This window comes from Vipera ursinii (genome assembly GCF_947247035.1).
Source record: "Vipera ursinii genome assembly, chromosome: 1".
NCBI lineage: Eukaryota > Metazoa > Chordata > Lepidosauria > Squamata > Viperidae > Vipera > Vipera ursinii.
In genome coordinates this window covers 157,657,193-157,681,269 of record NC_139512.1, presented here as the reverse complement: position 1 = coordinate 157,681,269, position 24,077 = coordinate 157,657,193, and the positions used below count along the sequence as shown (strand labels likewise).

Genomic DNA, 24,077 nt, shown 5'->3' with positions numbered 1-24,077 from the left:
TTTCACCCATTGTACCACTTTTAGGATATGGCAACATCCGAGTATCACCAGTCACCTAGCAAGGTGTCAAAAACTTGATGACCAAAAAAAAAAAAAAGGGGGGGGGAGAAAAAGTGATGAAGTACAGGAAGTCCTCGACTTACAACAGTTCACTTAGTGAGTGTTCGAAGTTACAATGCCACTGAAAAAGTTCCCCCCAAGCCACAGCCAAACAAGACACCTGCCTGCCCACCCGGCGGTGCTCTTCCTCCTGTCCGAAGTTTTCATTGTTGTGAGAATTTCTGTTGAGGATTGGCAGCGGGGGTGGAGTGGGGGGGTGTTTTGTTTTTATTCCCTCCCCCCCTCTTCAGGGTGGTCGCAGCAGGTTTTGGTCACTTCACATGACCCTGGGACACTGACCGTCATAAATATGAATCAGTTGCCAAGCCTCTGAATGTAAATCACAAGACCCTGGAGATGTTGCAACATTCCAGCTGATCGGCGCTTCTGGGCTCAGCAGAAGCACCGGGATCAGCGCTGAGCTCCAGCCGGAGCCTGTCGCTGATCCTGGTGCTTCCGCTGAGCCCTGACAGCCCTGCAGCTCCAGCCGTTTCTCGCTCAGGCTTGTGGGGTGCTGCCACCGGCTCAGCTCATTCCCCTCCCTGGCTACTTTTCTAGGATGGTCGCATACCACCTGCCAGGTGCCAATGTACCACAGGTGGTACCCGTACCACTGGTTGAAAAGCCCTGATCTAGGTAGTAGCATCTAGCCAGAGTCTAATTGGACGTAAACTGTTCATAGGGTGAGGATAATATATTTCACGTTCTTCTGTTTTCTAGCAGAATTGTACTTCCAATCTGTTGTTCTACTGTTTGGCGAGACCAGATGTAGGAAAAAAGCAATTCGAAAGCTATTTACTTGTCCGAACCTAAGCCACACCTACTAGTTTGAATAACTTTGACAGCCCTGGAGAAGTTCCCCTAACTCAAATATAAAGGATTCTGAAGTGAATCAAAAGCAGTCACTCTTTGGCCTTCTGACCTAAACCCAGTTGCAAACTGTATGCAGTAGCTCTCCCTTTCATATTCTCTCTTTTAAAGGAGCTGGATACAAACAACTTTTTACATTATTTTGCAACATGGAAAATTCTGAATAACTTCCTACAATCTTTTCTGCAAAACAGTTTGTAATTTGATAGTCCTGCCTACTGTTGCCATCTGATGACTACAAAATGCTTGCCCCTAGAATAAAACAGGAATGGTGGATGAGCAGCTGCATTATGGGAAACTGGGTTGGGCAGTAGTCTCCCAGAAATGGGAAAGTTTGAAGCAATTTTAGGCTGCTTCACAAAACTATATTCATCATAATTTCTTCAAATTTTCATCTTCACAAGCACACCCACTCATACTTAAATCTGCCCAAGCTTTAAACAGAGAGACACTTACTAAATTGAAACAAAAACATGACTCCTGTGCACTCTTTATTATTGAAGCAAAACAAAATAAGTTAGAAAATTACCTACCTCTCCCACATCATAAATTACTATTTGTCCTTCGGAATCTCCCACAGCAATCTCACGTCCTGAATTTGTCCATCTTACATGATTAAGGGCTGGATTTCCATCCACGATAATACTCGCTGTTGGTACCTACCCCAGTTCAAACAATAATGCTTCGTCATGATTTATACCCTTTGGAATTTTGCTAGAGTTGTCACAAATATTCAGAGGATAATATGACCATTAAAGTTATCTAGCTGTCCCTTATCCTAACACAACAGAGAAGGAAATATTTTACCTTTAACAATATAAATCTCTCTGATATACCCACACAAGGCCCAATGGAAGATGGATTTAGTAATGATAGGAATTAGAGCACCAAGCCTTCAAAGATGACAGCTCCAAGTTACTGAGTTCTTCCTTGCTTGGAAAAAAAAAACCTTGCCTGGATATGCTGAGTTTGAATTACACTGGAAAAATTACTTTATTATAGGTAATCCTCTTCCACTCAAGCACATCATAGTGAGCGAAGCTGATTGCTGCACAAAAGTAGTACTAAATATACCCAGAGTCTGATGCTTTAAAGCATTCAGTGAGAACATCCCGGCTAGGTTTTGCTCAGGGCTCAGCAACTGATAGCACTGCATTCTTTAGCTATACAAGGAATACCAGCTTCATAGAGCTTTTCTGTTTCAACTGTTTGTTAGAATGATACAATGTCTGAGGCACAAAGAACCTGTATGCCTGCCAGATCACAAAAAAAGTCCTGGTTTTACCCTATGCTTGAGTTAGATGAAACAATGTCATGGCATATTCCTACCAGCATAAGCCACATGTACTGTCATTCATTTTCTGGTCAATTAAAACATATTATTAATTTTATTAATCAAATTTATATAGCTGTCCAACTCACCAAGGGAGACTCTAGGTGCAACAACAGATAAAAAAATATCAAAATAGAGAATACAAATATATGTATGTATGCATGTATGTGTGTGTGTGTGTGTGTGTGTGTGTGTGTGTGTATGTAAATGTAAAAATTTTTTTAGATTGCTAATAAAAAATTAAAGGGAGACTGATATGCATTTCAAACTTATTTGTTTTCATCAGTCAGCCATACCCTTCTGAGATTCGAACCTGGGCTGATTGCACATTAGGCCTAGCAAGGTAATCTAAATAGTTAACAAGCATTTAACACATATCTCCCTTGCTTCTCAGCTAACAAAGTGAGATAGAGCTTGTGGCCTAGAGGTTAAAACAACTGCCTAATGTGCAATCAGCCCAGGTTCGAATCTCAGAAGGGTATGGCTGACTGATGAAAACAAATAAATTTGAAATGCATATCAGTCTCCCTTTAATTCTTTGTTAGCAATCTAAAAAATTACACAAATATGAGCTGTCACTGTTGTGACTACTGCCTGTCGATGGCCTTCGGTTAGGCTGAAACAGGAAATAAAGATTTGTCCCATGTCAAAATGCAATCGAAGTGAAGGGTGAATAAAAAAATGCCCCCCTCACAATGGAGCCATCTAACCAAATCTCCGTTTCTGTAGAAGACCCAGACCAAGTCACATAACCACGTCTCGAGGATCTTACAGAATATCAAAAGGAATGGGGCCAATCTAATTTGGGAGGGGGGGGAGAATGTTCCAGAAGATGGGCACTACAATACAGAAGACACATCTATTGGAACCCACCAAGTGTAAATCCCGGGCTAGAGGTAACGACAGTATACCTCTTCTGCAAGATCTGATGGGAAGGGCTGATGTAAAAAGGGAAAGGCAGTCTCTTAGATCGGGGTCGCCAACCCCTGCTCTGCAGTAGGCTAGAAACCAGGCTTCGCAAACAAGCAAAGCCTCATCCGTGCATGCAGGCAGCGCACAAAACCACGCCCCCTCCAGTCTGTGGGAAAAACTCTCTCCACGGAAGGGGTCCCTGGCGCTCAAAAGGTTGGGAGCCGCTGCCTTAAGATTGCTCAGGCCCATGCCGTAAGGGCTTTATAGGTTAAAACCAGCACTTTGAATTGGAGCTGGAAGTAAACTGGCACCCAGTGCAGCTGACAGAGCAGATGTTTAATATGGGCTGTAGGAGTCACATAATTGCCTGCACCCTTGCATGGTAAACTAACCGAAGCTTCCAGATATTCTCCAAGGGCAGCCCCATGTAAAGCCCATTGGAGTAGTCCAATCTGGAGGTGACTTAGGGCAAGAGTGATTGCGAGCAGGGGCCTGCTGATCCAGGTATGGGCACAGCTGGTGTAGAAGACAAAAGCTGTGCAATCTGCTTATCGTGCAGTAGTTGTGAATCTATAAGGACCCCCAGGTTGCACACTGTGTCTGTCTAGGATAGTGCAACCCCATCCAGCACCAAAGATGGCATGGTCCTGGAATTAGAGGGCCTCCAAAACCAAAGCCGTTCAGTCTTGCCAAGGTTCAGTTGAAGCCTATTGTACCCCATCCAGACTCTTGCAGCCTCAAGGCACTAGGATAAGACGGTCATGGCATCACTTAGTTTCCCTGGGGTAGAGATGGACAATTGATACACATGGCAATCGATGAGCTCACCCAAGTGGCATGCAGATGTTACAAAGTAAAGGAAAACATCACCCTGTGCCACCCCACGTAGCTGGAGGTCAGACTGGGATCTCTTCTTCCTAATTATCATCAAATCAGATTGACCCCAAAGGAAGGAGGCAAATCAGCACACCATGCCACCCACCCCCAGGCATCTGAGCCGATCCAGAAAGATAACACGCTTGATAGTACCAAGAGTCTCTGAGAGTTCAAGGATGGAGTGGATGGATGCACTACCCCATCCTGTCCACGCAAGAGGTCATCCAAAAGCAGGACCAGTGCCATTTTGGTCCCATACCCAGTCTGAATCCTAATAGAAAAGGATCAACATAATCCAAAGCTACTGATTCAATGAAAAATTAGCCAGTTTACAACATTAAAGGTTTAGCCTACTCTTTGTGAGATAAATTAGGCGAAGAGCCAAGGAAGATAAAATAAATGTTTTTCTGAACCACCGTGTAATCTTGGGATACCAAACCAATTTTGCTTTACCTCGGTATCATTGTTGAGATTCCACAGATCAAGTCTTCCCATTCCATCTACACAGGCAAAGAGGGCGGGGTGTGTTGGTGACCACATCACATCATACACATAATCTGAGTTGTCTTCAAATGAATATAGAGGCTTGTTGTTCTAAGGGGAAAAAACCCCATTTAGCATTAACACACTTTGCAATTGCCAAAACAAAAATATTTAAGGCACGGTGGTAAGATTTATGATAGGAATCACTATTACTGGTATTATGTTTTCTGGCTTTAGGACCAAAGATTGGGCTGATGGTCAGCAGTGGGGATATGGCATACTGAATCCTTTTTGTTTATGTTGGAGATGGTGGAGTTAATAACAACACACCTTTTCACACTGGGTTAGAAAAAAGTATTATAGTGCCAAGAACTGACCATCTCTAATACAACATATTGGCTGCAGAGATGAGCCTGGGAACAAAATGAACCCCTGGGTGAAAGGTGGTCTCTCACTGAATGCTTGTATTGAATCCTGAGGACATCAAATGAAAGTTTAGCCATGTTTTGTCTTTTGATTTTTCATTCATTATGTGTTATCAAGTAATTCTCTTAGTGGCAAAAGTTTCATTAAAGCTTGAAGTTTCTCAATTTGAAAAAATACTCAGTCATTCTTGGGATTTGTACTAAATTATATTATATAAGAAGAATAATGTAATTTTAACAATAAAATTAGATATGGATGAAGCTGCAATTTTTAATTTCCTCAGAGCTAACACAGAAGAGATTTTAAGAAGAGATTGGATAACCCTTTGTCTGAAAGGGTATAGGGTTTCCTGCTTGAGCAGAGGGTTGGACTAGAAGACCTCCAAGGTCCCTTCCAACCCCATTATTTTATTATTAGGACTTTCATCATGCAGAATTTTATAATATTCATGAAACAAACAAGAAACTACTAGTACATTTTGTGTGTTGTGTGTGTGTGTGTGTGTGTGTGTGTGTGTGTGTGTAAAACACTGTTATGCACTATAATGTAAACATAACATACTAATAGCAACTTTGAACTGCTACAATGGTTATAACGATCTATATTTATGAGAATTGCTTCAGCCAAAGTAAGATCTGTACGTGTATTATTCCTATATTACAATAATAAATTATGGCACTGATGCATGCTTCAATCAAGAAAATTTAGTTCTACACAGACAATTTCTACAAGATGGGGTTTTATACAAGTCAATATTGTTTATATGTATCTATTGATACCTTAGTTGTCCAAAGCTTTACAGTCCAGTCAAAAGAAGAAGTTACAAACAGATGTGAAAAGTCTACAGGTCCAACTGCTGCATGGCAATGGATTCCTGTAATAGGCCCTTGGTGGCCTTCAAACATCTCACTGATTCCAGCTTTGCTGTTAAAATGCATACAAAGAAAAAATATTTTACTCTAAAAGAATGCAAATACTGATGCAAAACTCTAGATACAAAGTAGTATTTAATAATTCACAAAGAGGATCACAAATGATCTCTACATTATTGCATATTCCATGGAACTGAATGAAGCTTAGTAGCACTATAAATAAAAAACTGTATTAATTAAATAGCTAGACATTTGCTTTGAAAGATAATGTTTACAACATACTACATACCCTAGATAGCTGTATTATTTTTTCAAATTCCACTTAAATTAAGACATTATTGTCTTCCAAGAAAAACCAAGCTTCCCAAGAGATGCATTTCCTCTGTAATTTTCAGTCTGAAATCAAGGATGATAAACCCTCAACAGTATCAGCGCAAACTACCAATTTTGGTTAGTTCTAACCCAAAGCACTGTACAGCATGGTTTGATGTATGTTTGAGAAGAGACTGGAGTTTCAATTTCATTTAAGAAAGCAATAGATAAGCTACAGCTATACAATTTCAAAACAGATTGAACAGCAGGAGACAAGCTGCTCAATTTATGACTGGTGCATGATAGTACTGTATAATTATCTACAAAAGCAAGAATTTGGGATATTCTGTCACAATTCCCCTCCAAATTTGATTAATCAGCATATGCCGCATCAAAACTCAAAAGCTATTCTTATCTAGAAAATAATGGAAAGTTTTAATTATTAAATACTCTTTTAAAATCTTTACACAATTTCTTTTAGAGAAGTACCACTGTATATAGTCATCCTATGACAATTAAAGAGCAGCAATTCCAAAATTATGTTTCTTAAAGTATGTCCCTAGATGCAACGCCTTGTGGCTGAAAAAATGGAATCCCAGGGTCTAATCACCTGCCATGGCGACATGCTGTGTAGACAGAGCCCTCTTCACTTCCAACGACAAAGTTGTTGACATCTCCAACAGGGAAGGACATAGAAGTGACAGCAACAGCTTTGGATTGCTTATGAACTAACTCCATGCTATCCTGGAGAGAAGGATGTCACATTTGTTTTTTCTGTTTTCCCAAACAACTCTTCTGCTAAGATCAAGGAGTATTCCTGACACTAGCTTTCTACAAAACATTTTTACTCTATATACTTGCTTTATTTGTATTATCCAGTTGAAAGTATTTAATATAACAAAACTACACAGAGTATATAATGACAATGTATTTTTTTCTCAACCTATGGAACGTATATTTTATTAATGTCTACAGTAAGACAAACATACTACATATTTCAGATGTTCTGCCACATTATTCAGACTGAGAGTTAATCACTTAAAATCATTTAATGAGCTTCTGTATTTAAATAAGCAGGTGAACTAAAATATTCTCAGTAAAAATTCTATACTACTTTAAGCTACATGCCAGCTCTCAGAAATCAGAAAAGAGTATTTAGATATATGGGGCTGGGATATCAGACACTTCATACTGCAGGAGCATACATTTATCTGCAGAACTTTCCTGAAACAGATATAACAATAAGTGTTTGATATATTTAATATGAAATATACCTGTGGCTGTGAAAGCATATCCAGGCTCCATGAGCAAATCTTCCCATCAGTAGAAATGCTGATAAGATTATGGGCATTCTGTGTCCCCACAACATTTACACAATATACAGGATGCTAAAGCAAAATCATACAGCACAGTTTTAAGAAAGCTTCTATGGAAATTTAAGGTGTCTTCAAATAAATGCAAATCTAAATTTTAAACGATCAGGCAAGAAGGACAAAAAAGATATCCAGGGACTTAACAACCCTTTTTTTTCTACAGCTAATCATTTGACCTTCTCCAGAAACTAAGATCTAGATTTGGTTTGTTTAGCAATTTTGGAAGATTAGACACTTCACTGAAAGTACAAAAACCAGTGCTGATATAGGAAGGATTAAAGGTTTGTTCCTGAAGTACAGGTAGTCCTCATTTACTGACACTAATCGGGAGCAGCAACTCTCGACACAAAATGGGAAACTATGTGACTGTTCTTTCAAGCTTGAAAAAGACAAGACTATTCAGTTTCACATCTTTGGCTTTTGTTTGCCTCTTAAGCCCTCCCCTGCCCTTTAGAATGCTTGAATGCCTGTTTACCGTCTTGCACACATTGAAAGCAATGTGACTGTGCAGCAGCCCAGGACTGGCAGTGGTGAGGGCACTAAGCAAACAGCTCACAGTACACTCTTGAAATCTCTTCCTCTCCAATCTCTCTGTTCTGAGGTGGGGCCGAGGAAAAAAATTGATTTCTTTAGGCAATCAAGGTACCTTTGCCTGATCATTTCCCATTGCCAGCACAATTGCATTGCTTTTGATATTTAGCATGGCAAATAGGTTACTCTCTTGTAATCCTTTCCACTCCAATCTCTCTGCTCTTGAAGGAAAAAAAAAGCCCACAGGTCAGGCACATGACAAAGCCTACTGATCGTAATGGCAATTATGTGATTGAGAAATGTTGTAAATGATTGCAAATGAGCCTTATAAGTTATTTTCCAGTACCGCTGTAATTTTCAACAACTGCTGAATGAGTGGTCAGTAAATTAATACTACCTGTATGTCAACATCAGCAGGGGAAGTTATGACAAGGGAAAGACCGAACTTTAATAAAATGGAACAAAATAAAAATGAAAGGAAATAGAAGGAACAGCTATAGTGATGTAAAAGTATGGTATACCTATCAACATTCCTAAGCGCACAGCAAAGGAATGACCAGACAGGCTAGATTTTGAAAATATGAATAGCTAATACTTTCATTTCAGGCCTACATGTTTTCCCAGCAGGGAAAATGTGTTTCTCAAGGGAAAGCGAGAGCTAAGGAACAAGTAAGATATGATCTCCTGTTCATAATGAAAAATTCAGAGACCTTGGAACCTGGAGAGAGACAAATATAGGTAACAGGAAATACCATAGAACCAAGTAATGTGAAATGGTGAATTTACCCCTTTCAGCAAAAGGTTTAATTCAAATAGGACCATAATATCTTTTATAAGACACTCGTTTCTTGAATGTTCTACTTTTTTCTTCACACGTTCTGAATTTTATCCCATCATGCTGTAAGCAAACACTATCCTAAATTACCGAATAAGCCAGTAATTTTTTTCTTATGTCTTGCCTTCATTTCTTTTGCCACTACTTCTCACTTTTTCTGTGCACTTTGCAGAACACTGTTTATCCTCAAAGGGGATTGGGTGATGAAGATATATGGATCTCCCTTTCCCTACCGTGTGAGCAGCAGCTGAAAGGGGAGTTCTCTGAACCGGTGTTCGCTTATTGCTACGGTTATCCCAGAGCACAATTTGTCCAGAGTATGTGCCACCAATCACCAAATTTGGATGAAATTTTGCAAATGTAGCAGACATAACAGCTGACTGTAAAATGAAAAAAAAAAGTAAACGTTATTTCTGAATATGACTGTTTAATATTTGCTAAATGACTTCAGGAATGACTAACTCTGAAAAGGGCACATTAATTGATCATCTTTTAGCCTATGAAATGGTATATTACATTAAATATATAACACAGGGAAATGAAACTTCATTATTATGCTTAAGGCTACTTTCTTAAAAACGGGGGTCAGGAAGATAGTTGAGCCCAGATGTGTTGATTCTGGTTTTCTCAGCTGTCATATTACCATGTCTATGTCTTACATTTATTATTTCACTAGTTGTTTCATTAATTAGGTGCTTAGACTTGCATTGGGAGATGGACAGCCATATAGACTTGAAGTAAATATTTTATAATAATCTATATTGAGGCCAACTTGTACATTTCTACATTAGATTATTTTGTAATTTAATTATTTTAAAGCTGAAATAAAGAGTCTTTTATTTCCCTTAAATTTTTAGGCTATGTATATTTATCTTCAATATACAAATCGGGTTGAGATGTGGTTATATATTTTTAATGATAAATGCCGAGTCTGTACTTAATGCACAGAATGTCATCTTTTACACAGTATGAGATTGTGCAAGTTTAAATAAGGCACATTATGTTAAAAAGATGGTTGGATCCTTCAGACATCAACATGTTTTTGGAATTTTGAAATTCATTTCACCTCAATTAAAACATTATGCTGACAATTAAAAGGCAAGTCTTGTCTACTTTCCCTAATACAAAATCTTTACCCCTGCAAGATAAGAACTTGCATTACCTGGCAGTGAAAGACATATTCTGGAGTTGTTTTCTTATATTTCATATTCCAGACAAGGGCCACTCCATCAGGCTCATGAGGAGCATCTTCATTGTTGTTATAAGATGCTACTAACAACTCTGGGTACTGGATAAAAAAATAAAAGATTCTCTGTTGCTGACTTTAAATAAGACACATTCAAATAAATCCAAATTAAGTTACTAAACACAGCTTTATTTTTTGGAAATCTATTTTGACAAGAGAGTAAGGAAAATAATATCTATTAAGGAAGATTTATTAGACTAAATAAAGTTACCTGAGATGACCAGTCCAAGCAACTAACAACACGATGCTTTGACCAACGCTCATCAAAAAACTGTCTGTTTAAGGACAGTTTAGCTCCTGCCTGAATTTCTCTGGGGGGGAAAAAATAAAACAATAGTAGAGAGAGGACTTAAGGTCATTTCCAGTAAAATTAAAGCAAATGGAGTAACACATTTTAGAAATTCCCATATTACCCTTCTTTGTCTTCTAAGTCTCGGCCACTGTAGTCAAAGAAAATATTAATTTGCTCAGAAAGAGCTCTTTCTACAATTCTTGTAGAATGATCAAAGAAGCTCAAAAACTCTTCAGAATGCAAAATCTGTTGCTTTTCTTCTTCTGTTAGTTCATGAGGGGCAACTGTGGAGAGATACAGATTTGAACGTGTCTTATAACCAACAAACTAAAATGAATATATTTAATGATTAGAATGACATTAGTGTATGTGGGCTTAAGATTTTCAACCGTGATGGTAAGTATACAAATATATGCTTTTTAGTCTTTAAACTTTAATAAATACAAATTTTAAACAATAAAGAGAAATATACACAACAAAACGAAAACAGACATTTGAGTCAGATATGCTTCCTCCTTTTTATTATTAAAATGAGGAAATAGCACTCTTTTAAGAGAATACTGAAGCAGGGAGAACGTCCTGCTGGTAATATTAGTTTTTATTTATAATAGTTAATTGTTTCTTTATTGTTTTTAGCATTTATGGTTAGTTCTAGTTTTATATACTGTAACTCACCCAGAGTTGTTAGAGTAAATGGCATATGAATGGATGTAAATAAATATTTATACCTTCTTCCTCTTCCTCCTTTTTCAAAATGCTTTCTTCCTCAGGTTCAACTGGTGGTTTTTGTATTACTACATCATCTTCATCATCCTCATCTGTAAAGAGGAAAGTTGTCAAAAACTGCTTAGCCAGTTGTAATCTGGGATTACATTTATTAAATAGTAAAAAAAATCATTGTCAGTGAACTCTATCTAGTGATTTTTCTAACACATCATCAGAACTAAACACACAGTACAGGGTAGCTTTTCGGAGATTTTCACTTTAAATTCTTAACTTCTATCCAGCTTTGTCACTGCAAACAAAACATTCATCCGTGTGATTTCACGCTGCATGTTGACATATACCTGCTATAGAATCATAAAAATCAAGCATCTTAACAGAGCTCTTTAGATATGGATTCAGTAACAAAAAGTTTTTCATAAAGGAAAGAAGTTACTTTAGTTTTGGTGATGCTAGCTGGAAAGGCAAATTCTGCTAAGACGCATACCAAGAGAGATTTTTTTTTTCATTTCTGTCATTCTAACTGCAAGTCTCATTATCATTCTGAAGTTGGCCTGTGAGCATTTTAAAAGTAGAATACTGTTTCCTTAATTGCAACCAATAATAACAAGTGTTGACCCTTTGAAATACTGAGCATTGTTTTTGCATGTTACATTTTTTTAAAATAGTACAAGCCCCTAGAAAATTTAAAAAAGAGCAATCTGGTGTCGTAGAACATGTTTCTTCCTGCCTCTTTTTGTTCTGCTTCTCAGAGTATCTTTCTTAAAATACTTATTTCATTCGTTAACCAGCTATGTCATCTGTCTAGAAGAGAATGGAAGCAGAAGCCTGTGTATCCTGCCTTCTTGCAAGTAATGAGGCAAGATTCAACAGGGATTTATTTGTTACAGCCATTCCCCTGACCCATGTTCAAAGTCATGGGGGGGAAGGGAACAGTGGTCAAGAGGTGCAAACCAGCTGCCAAGCTATGGTCCCAGCAGCCAGGCCAGCTGACTAGACAGCAGCAACCAGATGGTATTGCTGGGATTGTCTATCCCCGCTCTGAGGTGGCAATGGGATGGCACAGCATTTTTCTGCTTGACTGCTTCCAATTATGTTTTTTCTCCAATGGCAAGTCTGTGCAATTACCAACTCTCCAGGAGGTCCAGAGACAAGCCTTTACCCTGCAAACAAAAATACAGCTTGTAGGCTCTACCAGCTGCCAAGCCACACACATAGTGATAGGCTGAAGCAAAATCTGGGGGAAAAAATAATCTTTCTAACTCTAGTTTAGTCAATAAAAAAATACATCTATACCTGAAGGAACAAATGTCTTAAATGACACTATATAATGCATACAATAATACAAACTCCAACTTAATCAAAATGATAATGACGTATGCCAATCCCGCATTATATGAAATCGAGCGATTTTTACGTTCTGACAAGTTTACAGAACTAGGATAAATGGCATGAACAATTTCAATATATGCTCATACTTCTGAACCAAATGGTGAAGGTTAAAATCTTTCCTTTCAAGGGCCTCAATCAGCCACAAAGGAAAACAGTAATCACTGTCTTTTCAACCAGCCCAACCACATTTGTCAGCCCTTTCTCCGTCAATGCAGCCAGAGCAATCAACCTGCCAAACATTCAGAATGGAAAAACAATCTGAAAATACAGGGTATAATGCACCTGCCAGTGAAAATGGCCATTTCAAGAAAAGCTAGTGATCTCAGTGACCCTGCTGAGGAGGCGGTGGTGCAAAGGGGAAAGAACGCGTAAAAGAATTCTTAGTGATCTCCACTCTCTTGCACATTGACATTTCCTTACAAAGCCTGCCAATTACAGCTTTTGTGCTACTTAAAAAAAATGAAAGCTTTTTTTGGACAAAATAATCACACAGAGAAACGGAAAGATACTGCTCCTTTTTAGATGAATTTGTACATACAATGGACTATTAATCAGAAAACTGGATAACGGAGCAATTCCATGCCATGTGCCCCAAACAAGAGAGTAGATTTCCACCCAAGCATTGGGGTAGAGAAAATTGATAAATGCATAATTCTCACTTAATAATGAGAGATTGTGAATAGCAAATTACAAAGCAATGACTAGATTAAATAATTCAGTTGAATTAAGTGTGGACTTCTCTTTACGTATGTAGACACACTACAGCAAACAATACCACCGTGACTTCAGAACAGGAATGCCACCTTGACCTTTATAAGTTGTTCAAAGCTCAAATTCCATACATTCAGAAATTAAATCTCATCTTTCTGGCTCTGCCATTCCATTCTAATTCTAAGTACCATTTCAGTGATAGAAGTCAAATCCTTGTCAAAAGCAGATGGGCAGCTCCCTACTGCCCAAGTGATCTGGTTATTTACATACATTACAGAGATGAAATCTGATAATCAATTGCCCCTCCCTTTTCACATTTTTACTGTAGATGACAGATGTATAAACAAATTCCTCCTTGTCCTTATTCTTTATTTGCTGTCAATGCTTGGGAATAACTATTATTGACTCTCAGCCCTAGAAATGGTATTGCTACAATTACCTAAATACACTTACAAGCACTGGAGCAATTTCTCATTTCAGTTTAATACTTATTTTTAAGATATATGCAAACAGCACTAAATAAACAACAAACTTTAATCCTGTTAATCTTACACTTTATCACTTAATAGCATACTATCAAAGGAATTAGGAGAAATAAGTGGATATCCAAGAATAGTTATACCTTAGTGGTTTAAATTTAAGCTGATATGCAAACAAATCAGCAGAATTATAAATTCACTTCAATATATAGACATACATGGTATTTATTTTAGAATAATCTACTATTCTGGCAAGAAGCCATAGCTTTTTCTAAATCATCTCTCTGCAGGTCAACAAATTTGGGCTAACTATGTGATCAGAAAATTTTTTATCTGTCAAGAGTCCTATTCCTGCTTTTTACCCAATAGTACCCAGAGCCTTTGAAGTACTTCAAGCAGTGCCTGATGCTTTTCAAACATCACTGTGATCCAAGAGATGAGGCTTCTGTCTATTACTCACTAGCCTAAATGATACAGTTGTGCTGGCATAATGGCAAGCACATCTGAAATTCCTGCTGCTTCTGCCTTCTTTGTTCCTTGTATTCAACTCATTGCCAAATTAAGCTGCTTAATCCTGTACAACACTGTGAAAATATAGGCCTATTTAATTTTCCCCCTCAATATATACTGGTCTATAAAATCTACTTCTCCAGCTTTGTCACCTTAGTATCCAAATGGCGCCTGCTCTCTTAAATGAACATACCCTTTCTTCTAGGTGTGTGTATATATATATTATATTATAGTATGAACAATAATACATGCATATATATATGTATTATTGTTCATACTATAATATTCATTTGTAATGTAAATATTAATATTCTTACCAATTGTTCTCATTCCTTCCAATATCCTGTTTTGTGTAACCTTTGAATTCACCTTTTGCTGCTAGAAAGCATATTCATATATCAATGAACACCAAATATTTCCCTTATTAATGTCACTTCCATCTTCCTTTTTCTTTTTAAACTTCTTCAAGTGCAGCTGGAAGTATCTGTTTTTGTTTGCTTTTCAATAAAGCCCTATATACACCAATGGTTCTACTAAAGCTGACCACAGAATAAGGATGCAAAATTATCCAAACTTTGTAATTAAATTGTTATACAGGTTTATTTTTTTCTCGCCAATATATATGTCCCACAGAATATAATATTTAAAATGGCAATTTTAATGACTAATATTTTATGTCAAGATGTTACAAATACAGTATTATGTATGAATTAAAACCAGGATACTATACAGCAGCAAAAGTTAAATACTATTGCTTATAATCTAATATATATGCATCTGGATTAGGCCCCGGAAAATATTTTGAAAAAATGTCCAGCTCTTTTATTTCATTGCTATAATCTCTTTTATTATTCAGCATACAAGATTTACTCCAATGGAACAGAAATGCTTTATTTATTTCACATTAAAAGCTACATTGCCACACAAGAACATAACAATGAGGAGTGAAACTACATGTCAAATCATTTTACTGATGAATATTTATTACAATATACTAAGTGGTTACTATGTTTTTTCCTTGACAGAGGATCTAAGGTTACAAGGCAAGCATTAAAAATCTGTAAAAGTAGCAGTTACTTTTAAAATGCCAAATCTCTTCTCAATGAATGGTAAATGAATCAGTGAATTTTTACTTAGTGTTAACATCAAAATTGTGCTGTGTTTTGTTGAGATGAGAAGAAAAGCAGGCTGTAAATTAGACAGCGCCTTGCGAGAAAGAAATTCCAGTTGTCTATGTGGTCTGTTGTTACAGAGTAGGTTAATCAAAGTTAAATCATCTGTGAAATGGGTGTCTTTTGTTAAGCCGAAGTGTCTTCAGATCACATTTACTGTTTTATTTTTTTATTTTTGGCAGATACTTCTTAAAAATAGTAGAAGGAAGTAACCTAGTCATATCTCTAGTCACATAGATCTAGAATTTTTCAAATGATAAAAGTTTGACAATATTAAAGCACTGAGTAGAGATAATATGGTTAGATTCACTTCACTGCTAAAGAGGCCTCATTTGCATCCCTTACCTTTCTTTTCTCATTCTAATAAAAATCCTATGCATCAAAGTCCTGACAGTGACACCTATCAGTAATACTGCAAGATAACGACAAGCTTTCATTCAATGGAAGCTAACTGATTGTTAGTTGTATTGGGGAATAACAGACAGGCAATCTGAAGTCACTTTGAAGATTCACATCAACAATCAAACCTCTAACTTATGTGTTAACTTGACTATTTTTCCTTTGTATACATTTTTCTCACAGGAAACAAACATAGACACATGAGACTAATATTTCACTGAATCTTAAGCTTGATCAATACTACAACTACTACAAAACTTTGCAGAGGCAATTAAGTAAAATGAGTACGTATGATGACTTATTTTTCCCATGTTCTGCCACTATTTATTCATATCAGGAGCCTACTGTGTCTTACATACACAATACAGTACAAGACTGGAAATTACAATTATTAACACACAGTATTCTGTTCAGATATATTATTTTGTTATGGGAACATTGTAAGAATTAAGTACAGGTAATAATTTAGTACTTTCATACTGAGCAATACATCCAGAAATGGAAGCTCAAGGGTATCTATAATATAGAGCTATAATATAGAGCAATTATGGAGTTATTGTTTTCCAATTGTTAAGACATGAAAACACTAAGAATGAGAAGATAAAGAACCAAGTCTATATAACTTCCTAATCATTTTCAGATTCTAAAAAAAGAGTAATCTTTGCTTTTATAGACAGTTTTTCAAGTAGACCATGTAATGGGTGTGTATCATATACCTTTTGAGTATCAAGTCTGTTTCCTACAGCTTCTGCTGAAGTTCATAAGCTATCCGGGGAAAACTCTTAAGTTGCAAAACACAACCTCCCCTTCCTCCTTCCCAAGAAGAGTAATCTTCCTCTTAATCTATGTCTTTTAGTATCTTGGATGGTAAAAGAATCCTTAAAAAGACTATTTGCCTTTGATGTTACTTCCCTGGACTTATTTTTATTTAGTTCCACTTTTATGTGCTTGGATTTATGCTTGGATCACTTATATTTATATTCTTTTACAGCTGCTCTTTTGACTTGTTACTCTTTTTTGCTTTTTATAGTGTGCAAGATACCTCAAGTTACTCCTTTTCCACTTGAGATAAAAAGTACTTTAATTCTTGAGTTGAGTTTGACTCATAGTTTCTGTAACCAAAAGTTAAGAAGAAGTTTACCACTGTCTTCTGGATTTTTTTTCCAGTTCTTAATCTAACAGGAATACATAAATAATGAATAAATGGGATATATAGCACAAAAACTAGATTTTGCTGAACACTTTTTAGTATAAGTTTTTAATATAAAGTGAAGACATATTTGAGGACAAGTTTGGTGCAGTGGTTAAGGTATCAGGCTAGAAACCAGGAGACCATGTATTCTAGTCCCACCTGGGGCATGAAGCCAGCTGGGCCAGTCACTTTCTCTCAGCCCTAGGAAAGAGGCAATGGCAAACAACTTCTGAAAAACCTTGCCAAGAAAAGTGCAGGGATTTGTCCGGGCAGCCTCCAAGAATCAGGCACAATTGAACAGAAGAAAAATAAATGCGGATTTTATCTTAAAGTAGGATTTCTAATCCATATTGAGAGTCTAATCAGACTACTTGATAATTAAAATACCTACAATCATTCTATTTATATTTATTTATATTTATACACACCTATGTCCAATTTCCTCTTGACACCATGTCAACCTAACCCTAACTGGGGTTTCCTCCCATGGGATTTTCCCATGTACTTTACCAGGAAATGTAGATAGGGGAGGGCTCAAATAATCAACTTTCTCCTAACCATACCGATGCATTAAGAATCCGTTAGCAATGTCCATTTTGCTCTTCAAGTACATGGAGACCCAACCCCCCCTATGGGATTTTGTTTACATGTCTTACATCAGTATATGTACATAAAAATTGGGTCTGTTCATCTATGACAAGAAACAGGGAACAATTGCTGGTAGTCCTCACTTAACAAAAATAACTGGGACTAGAACCTCTGTCGCAATGCAGTTGTAAAGTGGGATATCACATGAAAATAACATAACATAAAATAACATAAAATAAATAAAACAAAATAAATAGCAGGATAAAAAATCTTGCTGTTGTTCTGTCAACCCTATTCAGCATAAAAGTAAGTTTATAGATACATCTCTTAATTATATACTGCCCTAACATTCTTTGATGTAAAAAAAGGCATCATGTCAGATTAACTACTGTTTTTTATCCTTTGCACCATATAGCAAAAACACAGAATGACATTTTTGAATCTGTTCTTTGTCACAAGTTAAATACTGTTATGCATGTAAACTAGAAAGAACAGTGAGGCAATTATGCTTACACCTCACTCCCGTACCACCCAGGTACTTCTAGATAGCTCCTTAGCCTTCTAGAACACATTTGTAACAGGGAGGGAATGCTAGGCTTCAGTGGAGGAGGAAGCCTAGAAACCATTCTGGGGACACAGTTGCAGGGTTTTTGTTTTTATTTTTTGCCACAGTGCATCCCACTATCAAACAAGGAAGCCACTTTTTTAAAAAAAGTTTTAAGTTAAAATTGTGCATGGCCATTCACTGGTCTATAAATGTGCCTTCGTTGCCCTTGGGACTACAACTGGTTCTACTATTTATTTTATATGAAAGAAACTCTGCAAAGCCTTATTTTTCTAAGAGAAAAAGACATGTGTATGATACTTTATTAAAATTAGGGTAAATGATCAAATTAAGGTAAAAGCACATAAAAAATAAGCCAGAATTCTATGCCAATTCAAATGTCTTGACAGAATTGTTTTTTTTCTGCAAATATTTTTTAATATTCTCCACAAAAAAAATATTGAATCTATTTCTTGTATCAAGGTTTATGTCACTTACCTTGTCACGTATGTCTTTTTATATAGAAAGATAATCTTTACGTGTAAGGAGACAATATGAATGAAATTTGTATTTACCTTCTTTAGGCTGAGTCATAGCTGGAGTTTGGGTCTCCTTTGTATATGTGACCATTTCTCGAGGAGGAAAGTCGACTTGAGTAATTTTGGACATTGCAAGTTTAATAGGTCCACGTCTAAAGAAAATGAAGTGGAACATTATAAGCAATGTATTTACAACACCCTGTCTAACACAAGTACTCTATGGAACAATTCTATGTGAAAATTTGACAGAAAATTAATAGAACTAAACTAAAACAGATCACACTTTCTTATACTGTATCAGATGGTATAAATGTTAGTGGATTTTGGATAATTTGCTATTAAAAGTAAATAAAATGGATTCAATCTAGAATTTTGCACAACAGAAATTCACGAACAGGATGATCCTGCAGGATGAAGGGGCAAGAATATTTTCATCATACCCCATGTGCAGCCTCATACTCTCAAAAACCCTCCAAAGAATTCCAAAACTTCACTACAGTATAATTGATTTTTTTTACTTATTTTCTCAATCATTCTGCCATATAGAAATGCTAATAATAAATAATGTGCAATTCTAGATCCAACCCAGTACAGCCACAATTTAACTTATAAAGTATCTTATGTTTAAATCACTTATAATTAAGATACCATTGTGCAATGACTTTTGAATTAGAGAGTCATGAAATGCCTGAAGAACTACCTGATTTTAGGGTTATACTCATGACAGGAATGCACAGATTCGATTTGAAAGAGGTGCTTTGGAATGCAAAGAAACATGTAACTATTGAGGGGAGGTTTCTGCTACAGCTGTGTAATCCTAGAAACAGACCAGACATCTTGAAGGAGTTGCAGATAAGAGCCATGTTTGCATTCCTGAAAAGTACCTCTTCAAAACTAAATCCAAAGCACTGTACAATCATAATACATCACAAGATGTATTATGTACATCACAAGATTAAGCATCTGAATATATGCCTACTGTACTTTGGCCATAATGCATCTATGCCTCTCAAAAATGTAATAACGTAGAAAACCCCAATACCTGTTAGTCTTGTTCTATTCCACACACTGTAATGAAGTTTTATATTTATATTATACTCTTCCCACTGCAATTCATGTATATTCTTTACTCTTATATGATAGGCCAATTTAATTCCTGTATTATAGGTGTGTGAACAGGCAAGCTATTTGCAAATTAATTCTTTGTTACAAATATCAAAAAGTAATATTTTTTAAAATCTAGGAAGAAACATTTAATAAATTAGTAAGTTAAAAATACATTAAAGTGCTGAATGCAAATGTGACAATCCAGAAGTGTAATTTAAGCTGTACTTATAATTTTTTTTCAATTATGTTAGTCCATTTTCCCAAACACATATTTTCTAGTTTATATTGTTTGGAAATTTATTGTTAAAAACTGCTGATTAACAAATTCAATACTATTTTATTGCTCATAATCTTACCTAATCACAATGGTTTCACATATTTTTTTTTAAGAATCTTACTTTGAACATACATAAACAATTGCTACATAAAGATGGAAGGTAAAAAAAAAACTCTGCTGTACCCCAGATCGGAATCAGAGTGGAGCTGTAGAACAGATGGATCAGTATCCCAATGCAGCGTCCTGATACACAGGTTGAAGGACAACCATGCAGCATTAGCAAAAAAGGCCATAGATTAGTAAAGCAAGTACAGTCTATGAAATGTTAAGGCTATTGTTACACTCATATTATGGTTTCAGAAACAAAGAAATGCCAAAAGGTCAGTTAGTGAAAATCAAGTGAACATTCAGTACTACAGGAAAACATGCAATATATTATCAATTAAAATACAAACATACAATTAGTATTGCTAGCAATACCATATGCTGGTTGTCAAAATCTGAAAACCATTTGTTTTCTGTATCTTTTTCCTGCTGCCTAGATTTCTGCAATCTATATATGGTATATGATTGCAATATATTAATCAAATAATTCACAGCACCTTTTCACAAGTTTATTATGCTACATTTTGAAGGTATTAACTTTAACTAGATTAACTACTGTATTTATAAAATCAGTGATTCATAGACAACTACACTTCAATTATATTCTGTGGAAATATATGCAAATTTAATAAAGTAAAAGTTTTAAAACTAACCAACAAAGATTATTTTAATTAGATATAATTGATAGTATCAATAAGATATATTAAATTTTTGAAAAGAGGTATAATTTCAAAAACGTGAAAAACATATAACATATTGATAAGATACACAGATTTAGTAGTGCCATCTGATCCATTTCATTAACATATTGTAATCTTGCCCTAAGCATTAAATATGTTCAGGAAATTGTCATATTGGTAAAGGAAATGAGTCAACACATAAACCTTTGGGTACAGAAAAATTGCTTTTCCACTGGGATATACTACTGCTAGTGTTTCCAAGACATGACATTGCTATAATTATGGGTTAAGCACAGCCTTGGGCTTATGTCATTTAATTTAAAACCAACCCAAGACATCCAATGTCAAGAAAAGAGCATGCTTAATAAACCTATTCTGCACATACTTAAATTCCAGTGAATCAAAAGTAATCTTAGAGCACGATGCAGAAGCCAGTATATTTATATAATAAACATACAATGCAACATACTGAAATAAAGATGTAAAAGTAAATATATTTCATATAGTTTATTCTAAAATTTATTGAAATATGCATATGCATTTTAATAACTATTTTTATCTATATTGCCAATAGTCTGTAGTCAGGAATGGCATAATTTCTCCAAAATTTATTATTGGGATATAATAATGTTGCCACCGCCCTGAAAATAATATGAGTATATTAATGTTATTTCCTTTTTTATCGGCTTTTTTCTTTGAAGAGTGTTATCTTCAATGTCGGGTAGAATTATTATATTCTGTCTCTCATACATTCAAAGGAACAGTTGTTTATAAATAATTTTAACTTTATTTAACTATAATATTGTATTAATAGATAATATAAGATACAAATTGATATTTTCAGGCACAGAACTCTGTTCTGTCTCAAAGACAACTAGTGTCTCTTTCTTTTATATGCTAATTAAATCCTCCTCCTTCCCCCCCTTTTTACTCTGCCTCTCTTAGGTATTTCTCCCAGTTTTTTTAGCTTTCTGTCCTGCCTTCATTATAAGGAGTGTTCACTTAACTCTTTAACTCCCATTTCCTCCTAATGTATACAAAAAGGCTAACTTTACACCCTGAATACACAGATTTTCTGCCCTATTGCAAATAATGAAATTGGTTTTGTGCAACTTGAAAATAATTAGAGACCCATCTATATTCAGCACAACTGGTTTACACTTTGCTATTTTCCATTATTCCATTATTCATCTTCCACATGAAAATTTAAATGCAATAATTTTCATTTACATCCTTTAAAAAAGATCTTAATAAAGATACACAAAAAGCAACCGACAAAACATTACTGTAAATACATAGTAGCTGAATAACATTGAAACAGGTTTTGAGTGTTAAAATGGAGAAAAAAGTGTTTATAGAATTATATCTGCAAAGCCTCCTTAAAAGTAGGGGGGAAATAGCCAAATGTCACAGAGGATATGTCAGGTTTTTGGAGAAACTACTTAAAATAGGCTGTTGTGCTTTCAATGGATAAAGAGCAGACCCAACTGTAAGTCCTCAGCTAAGTTCATATAAAAGATGGTTCTCTAGGTTAAATGACCACAATGATTTATGACTATAATTCCTAGCTCAATTAGAATCATAAGTTGAGGGCTACCCGTGTTTCTTTGGATAGGCTTACTCCCTAGCCCCTACTTTTTGTTTTCAAACTTAACTTTCTATTTTTTTTAATTAACCTTTTCATTGGTTCTCATTCTTGTTACCCAAGGTTTTAAGTATATATACTGCACTGTCTAATTTTGCTTTTATTATATTTTTAATGTTATTATACTTTAAAGCTTGTTTTTAATTAATTTTGCTAGAAGCAAAGTAGGGAAACATTTATTTATTCAGTCAAACGTCTCTGTCCAGTTGAGGAAAGAATTCAAAAAATTCACCTGTATTTGAAAAACCAAACAGGTGACTTACCAGCACTCTATGATTTCTTTGATCTTAAAAAGTTCCAGCAGGTTTAGAACTATTTGTGCTTTCTTCATAACAGATTATATTACTGTGCTTTCTGAGGACATGAAGAGGTCAAACACTATGCTGACTTGTTCTGTAAATATTCTTAACTCTCTAATGAATTTAAATGAAAATGAATTGAGAAGGCATATTACAGCAAGAGAGCTAATATGGTCTAATGGTTAAGGGACTAGATTAAAAACCAGGAGACTGAGTTCTAGTCCTGCCTTAAATATGAAAGACAGTTATGTGACTTTGGGTGTGTCACTTTCTCTCAGCTCATGATGTCAGGCTTGGGCAACAAGCCATTTGATCAATTCCAGCTGCAACCAATGGATCAACATTTGGTTGATCCCAAAAAATTTATCATCAGCCAAATGAGCTTCATAAAATAAGTTGATAGAAATTATATCACCAAGACAGAAATATTATCTTTCAAACATATATTATTTATGCATATTTGCAAAAGAGTTGTTGTATAAATCTATAATTAACAAATAAATCATAGCAGGCTATACATATTTTAGTGGGATTCTACTAAAAGGCTGACTCATCAGGCTTGAATATCCCTACTGGATAAAATATTGCAGATGAAATGGTTGCAATATGCTTACTCCTATTGGACAAAGAAAGGCTGATAAGCAATTAAGATTAATCCCAAGTATTCTATAAAGTGCACTCTATTTCCTAGTTGCGCTGAAAATCACGAAGCAAACTTTATGGAAGGATGGCAAATCACGTGTAATTTCTGGCTAGCAACCCCCAAAACTGAACAGGTTGTTCTTGAATTATATGGCAATTGGGATTGGGATTGCTATTGCTAAGTGATCTGATTGTAAAGTGTGACATCATACAACTGAATCGTTTAGTGACAGCAATCTAGGCAATCCTGCTTGCTGTTGTAACCCCAAAATGTGTGGGTAATTAAGCAAGAATCAGTGGGAATTGTTGGTAAAGGCTAAGTGGGTGGAGTGGGGGAAGCCCTGCCAAATTGATCTATATGTCTAAGGCTTTGAGCTAAACTTTAGCATGTAGTTTCCTAGTAACGTTTGGGCAGGGTGGAAACCTGCACCAGGATATTGCCCAACCATACAACTGTTTTTCATACAACTGCCTAGATCAGGGGTGTCAAACTGCCAGCCCATGGGCCGGTTTCATCATAGTGAAGCCGTGCCCACCCCACTGCCGGCAATGCAAAAAGAATTGCAATACGTCGCGACAAGTCACGTGACATGGCAAGCTTGACACTTGTGTC

At 35.9% G+C, this 24,077-nt stretch overlaps 1 protein-coding gene across 6 annotated transcripts in view; it reads right to left on the bottom strand.

Moving 5' to 3' along the window:
- Nucleotides 1-24,077, bottom strand: part of DYNC1I2 (dynein cytoplasmic 1 intermediate chain 2) — a 50,173-nt gene that overhangs the window by 12,503 nt on the left and 13,593 nt on the right. For 4 of the 6 annotated variants that reach the window (XR_014490658.1, XR_014490659.1, XM_083348089.1 and 1 more), the window contains exons 5-16: nt 20,277-20,336; nt 18,746-18,861; nt 11,189-11,278; nt 10,582-10,744; nt 10,380-10,479; nt 10,085-10,210; nt 9,156-9,302; nt 7,458-7,571; nt 6,794-6,927; nt 5,779-5,923; nt 4,544-4,684; nt 1,503-1,628 (exon numbers count right to left, since the gene is read on the bottom strand). Coding sequence is in view for 4 of the 6 variants with exons in the window: in XM_083348089.1 (XP_083204215.1) it covers nt 1,503-1,628; nt 4,544-4,684; nt 5,779-5,923; nt 6,794-6,927; nt 7,458-7,571; nt 9,156-9,302; nt 10,085-10,210; nt 10,380-10,479; nt 10,582-10,744; nt 11,189-11,278; nt 18,746-18,861; nt 20,277-20,336 (1,462 nt within the window). In the remaining 2 variants the exon portion in view is untranslated. The remainder of the gene's footprint in view (nt 1-1,502; nt 1,629-4,543; nt 4,685-5,778; nt 5,924-6,793; nt 6,928-7,457; nt 7,572-9,155; nt 9,303-10,084; nt 10,211-10,379; nt 10,480-10,581; nt 10,745-11,188; nt 11,279-18,745; nt 18,862-20,276; nt 20,337-24,077) is intronic. The other 2 variants (XM_083348091.1, XM_083348092.1) reach the window with 1 other exon arrangement.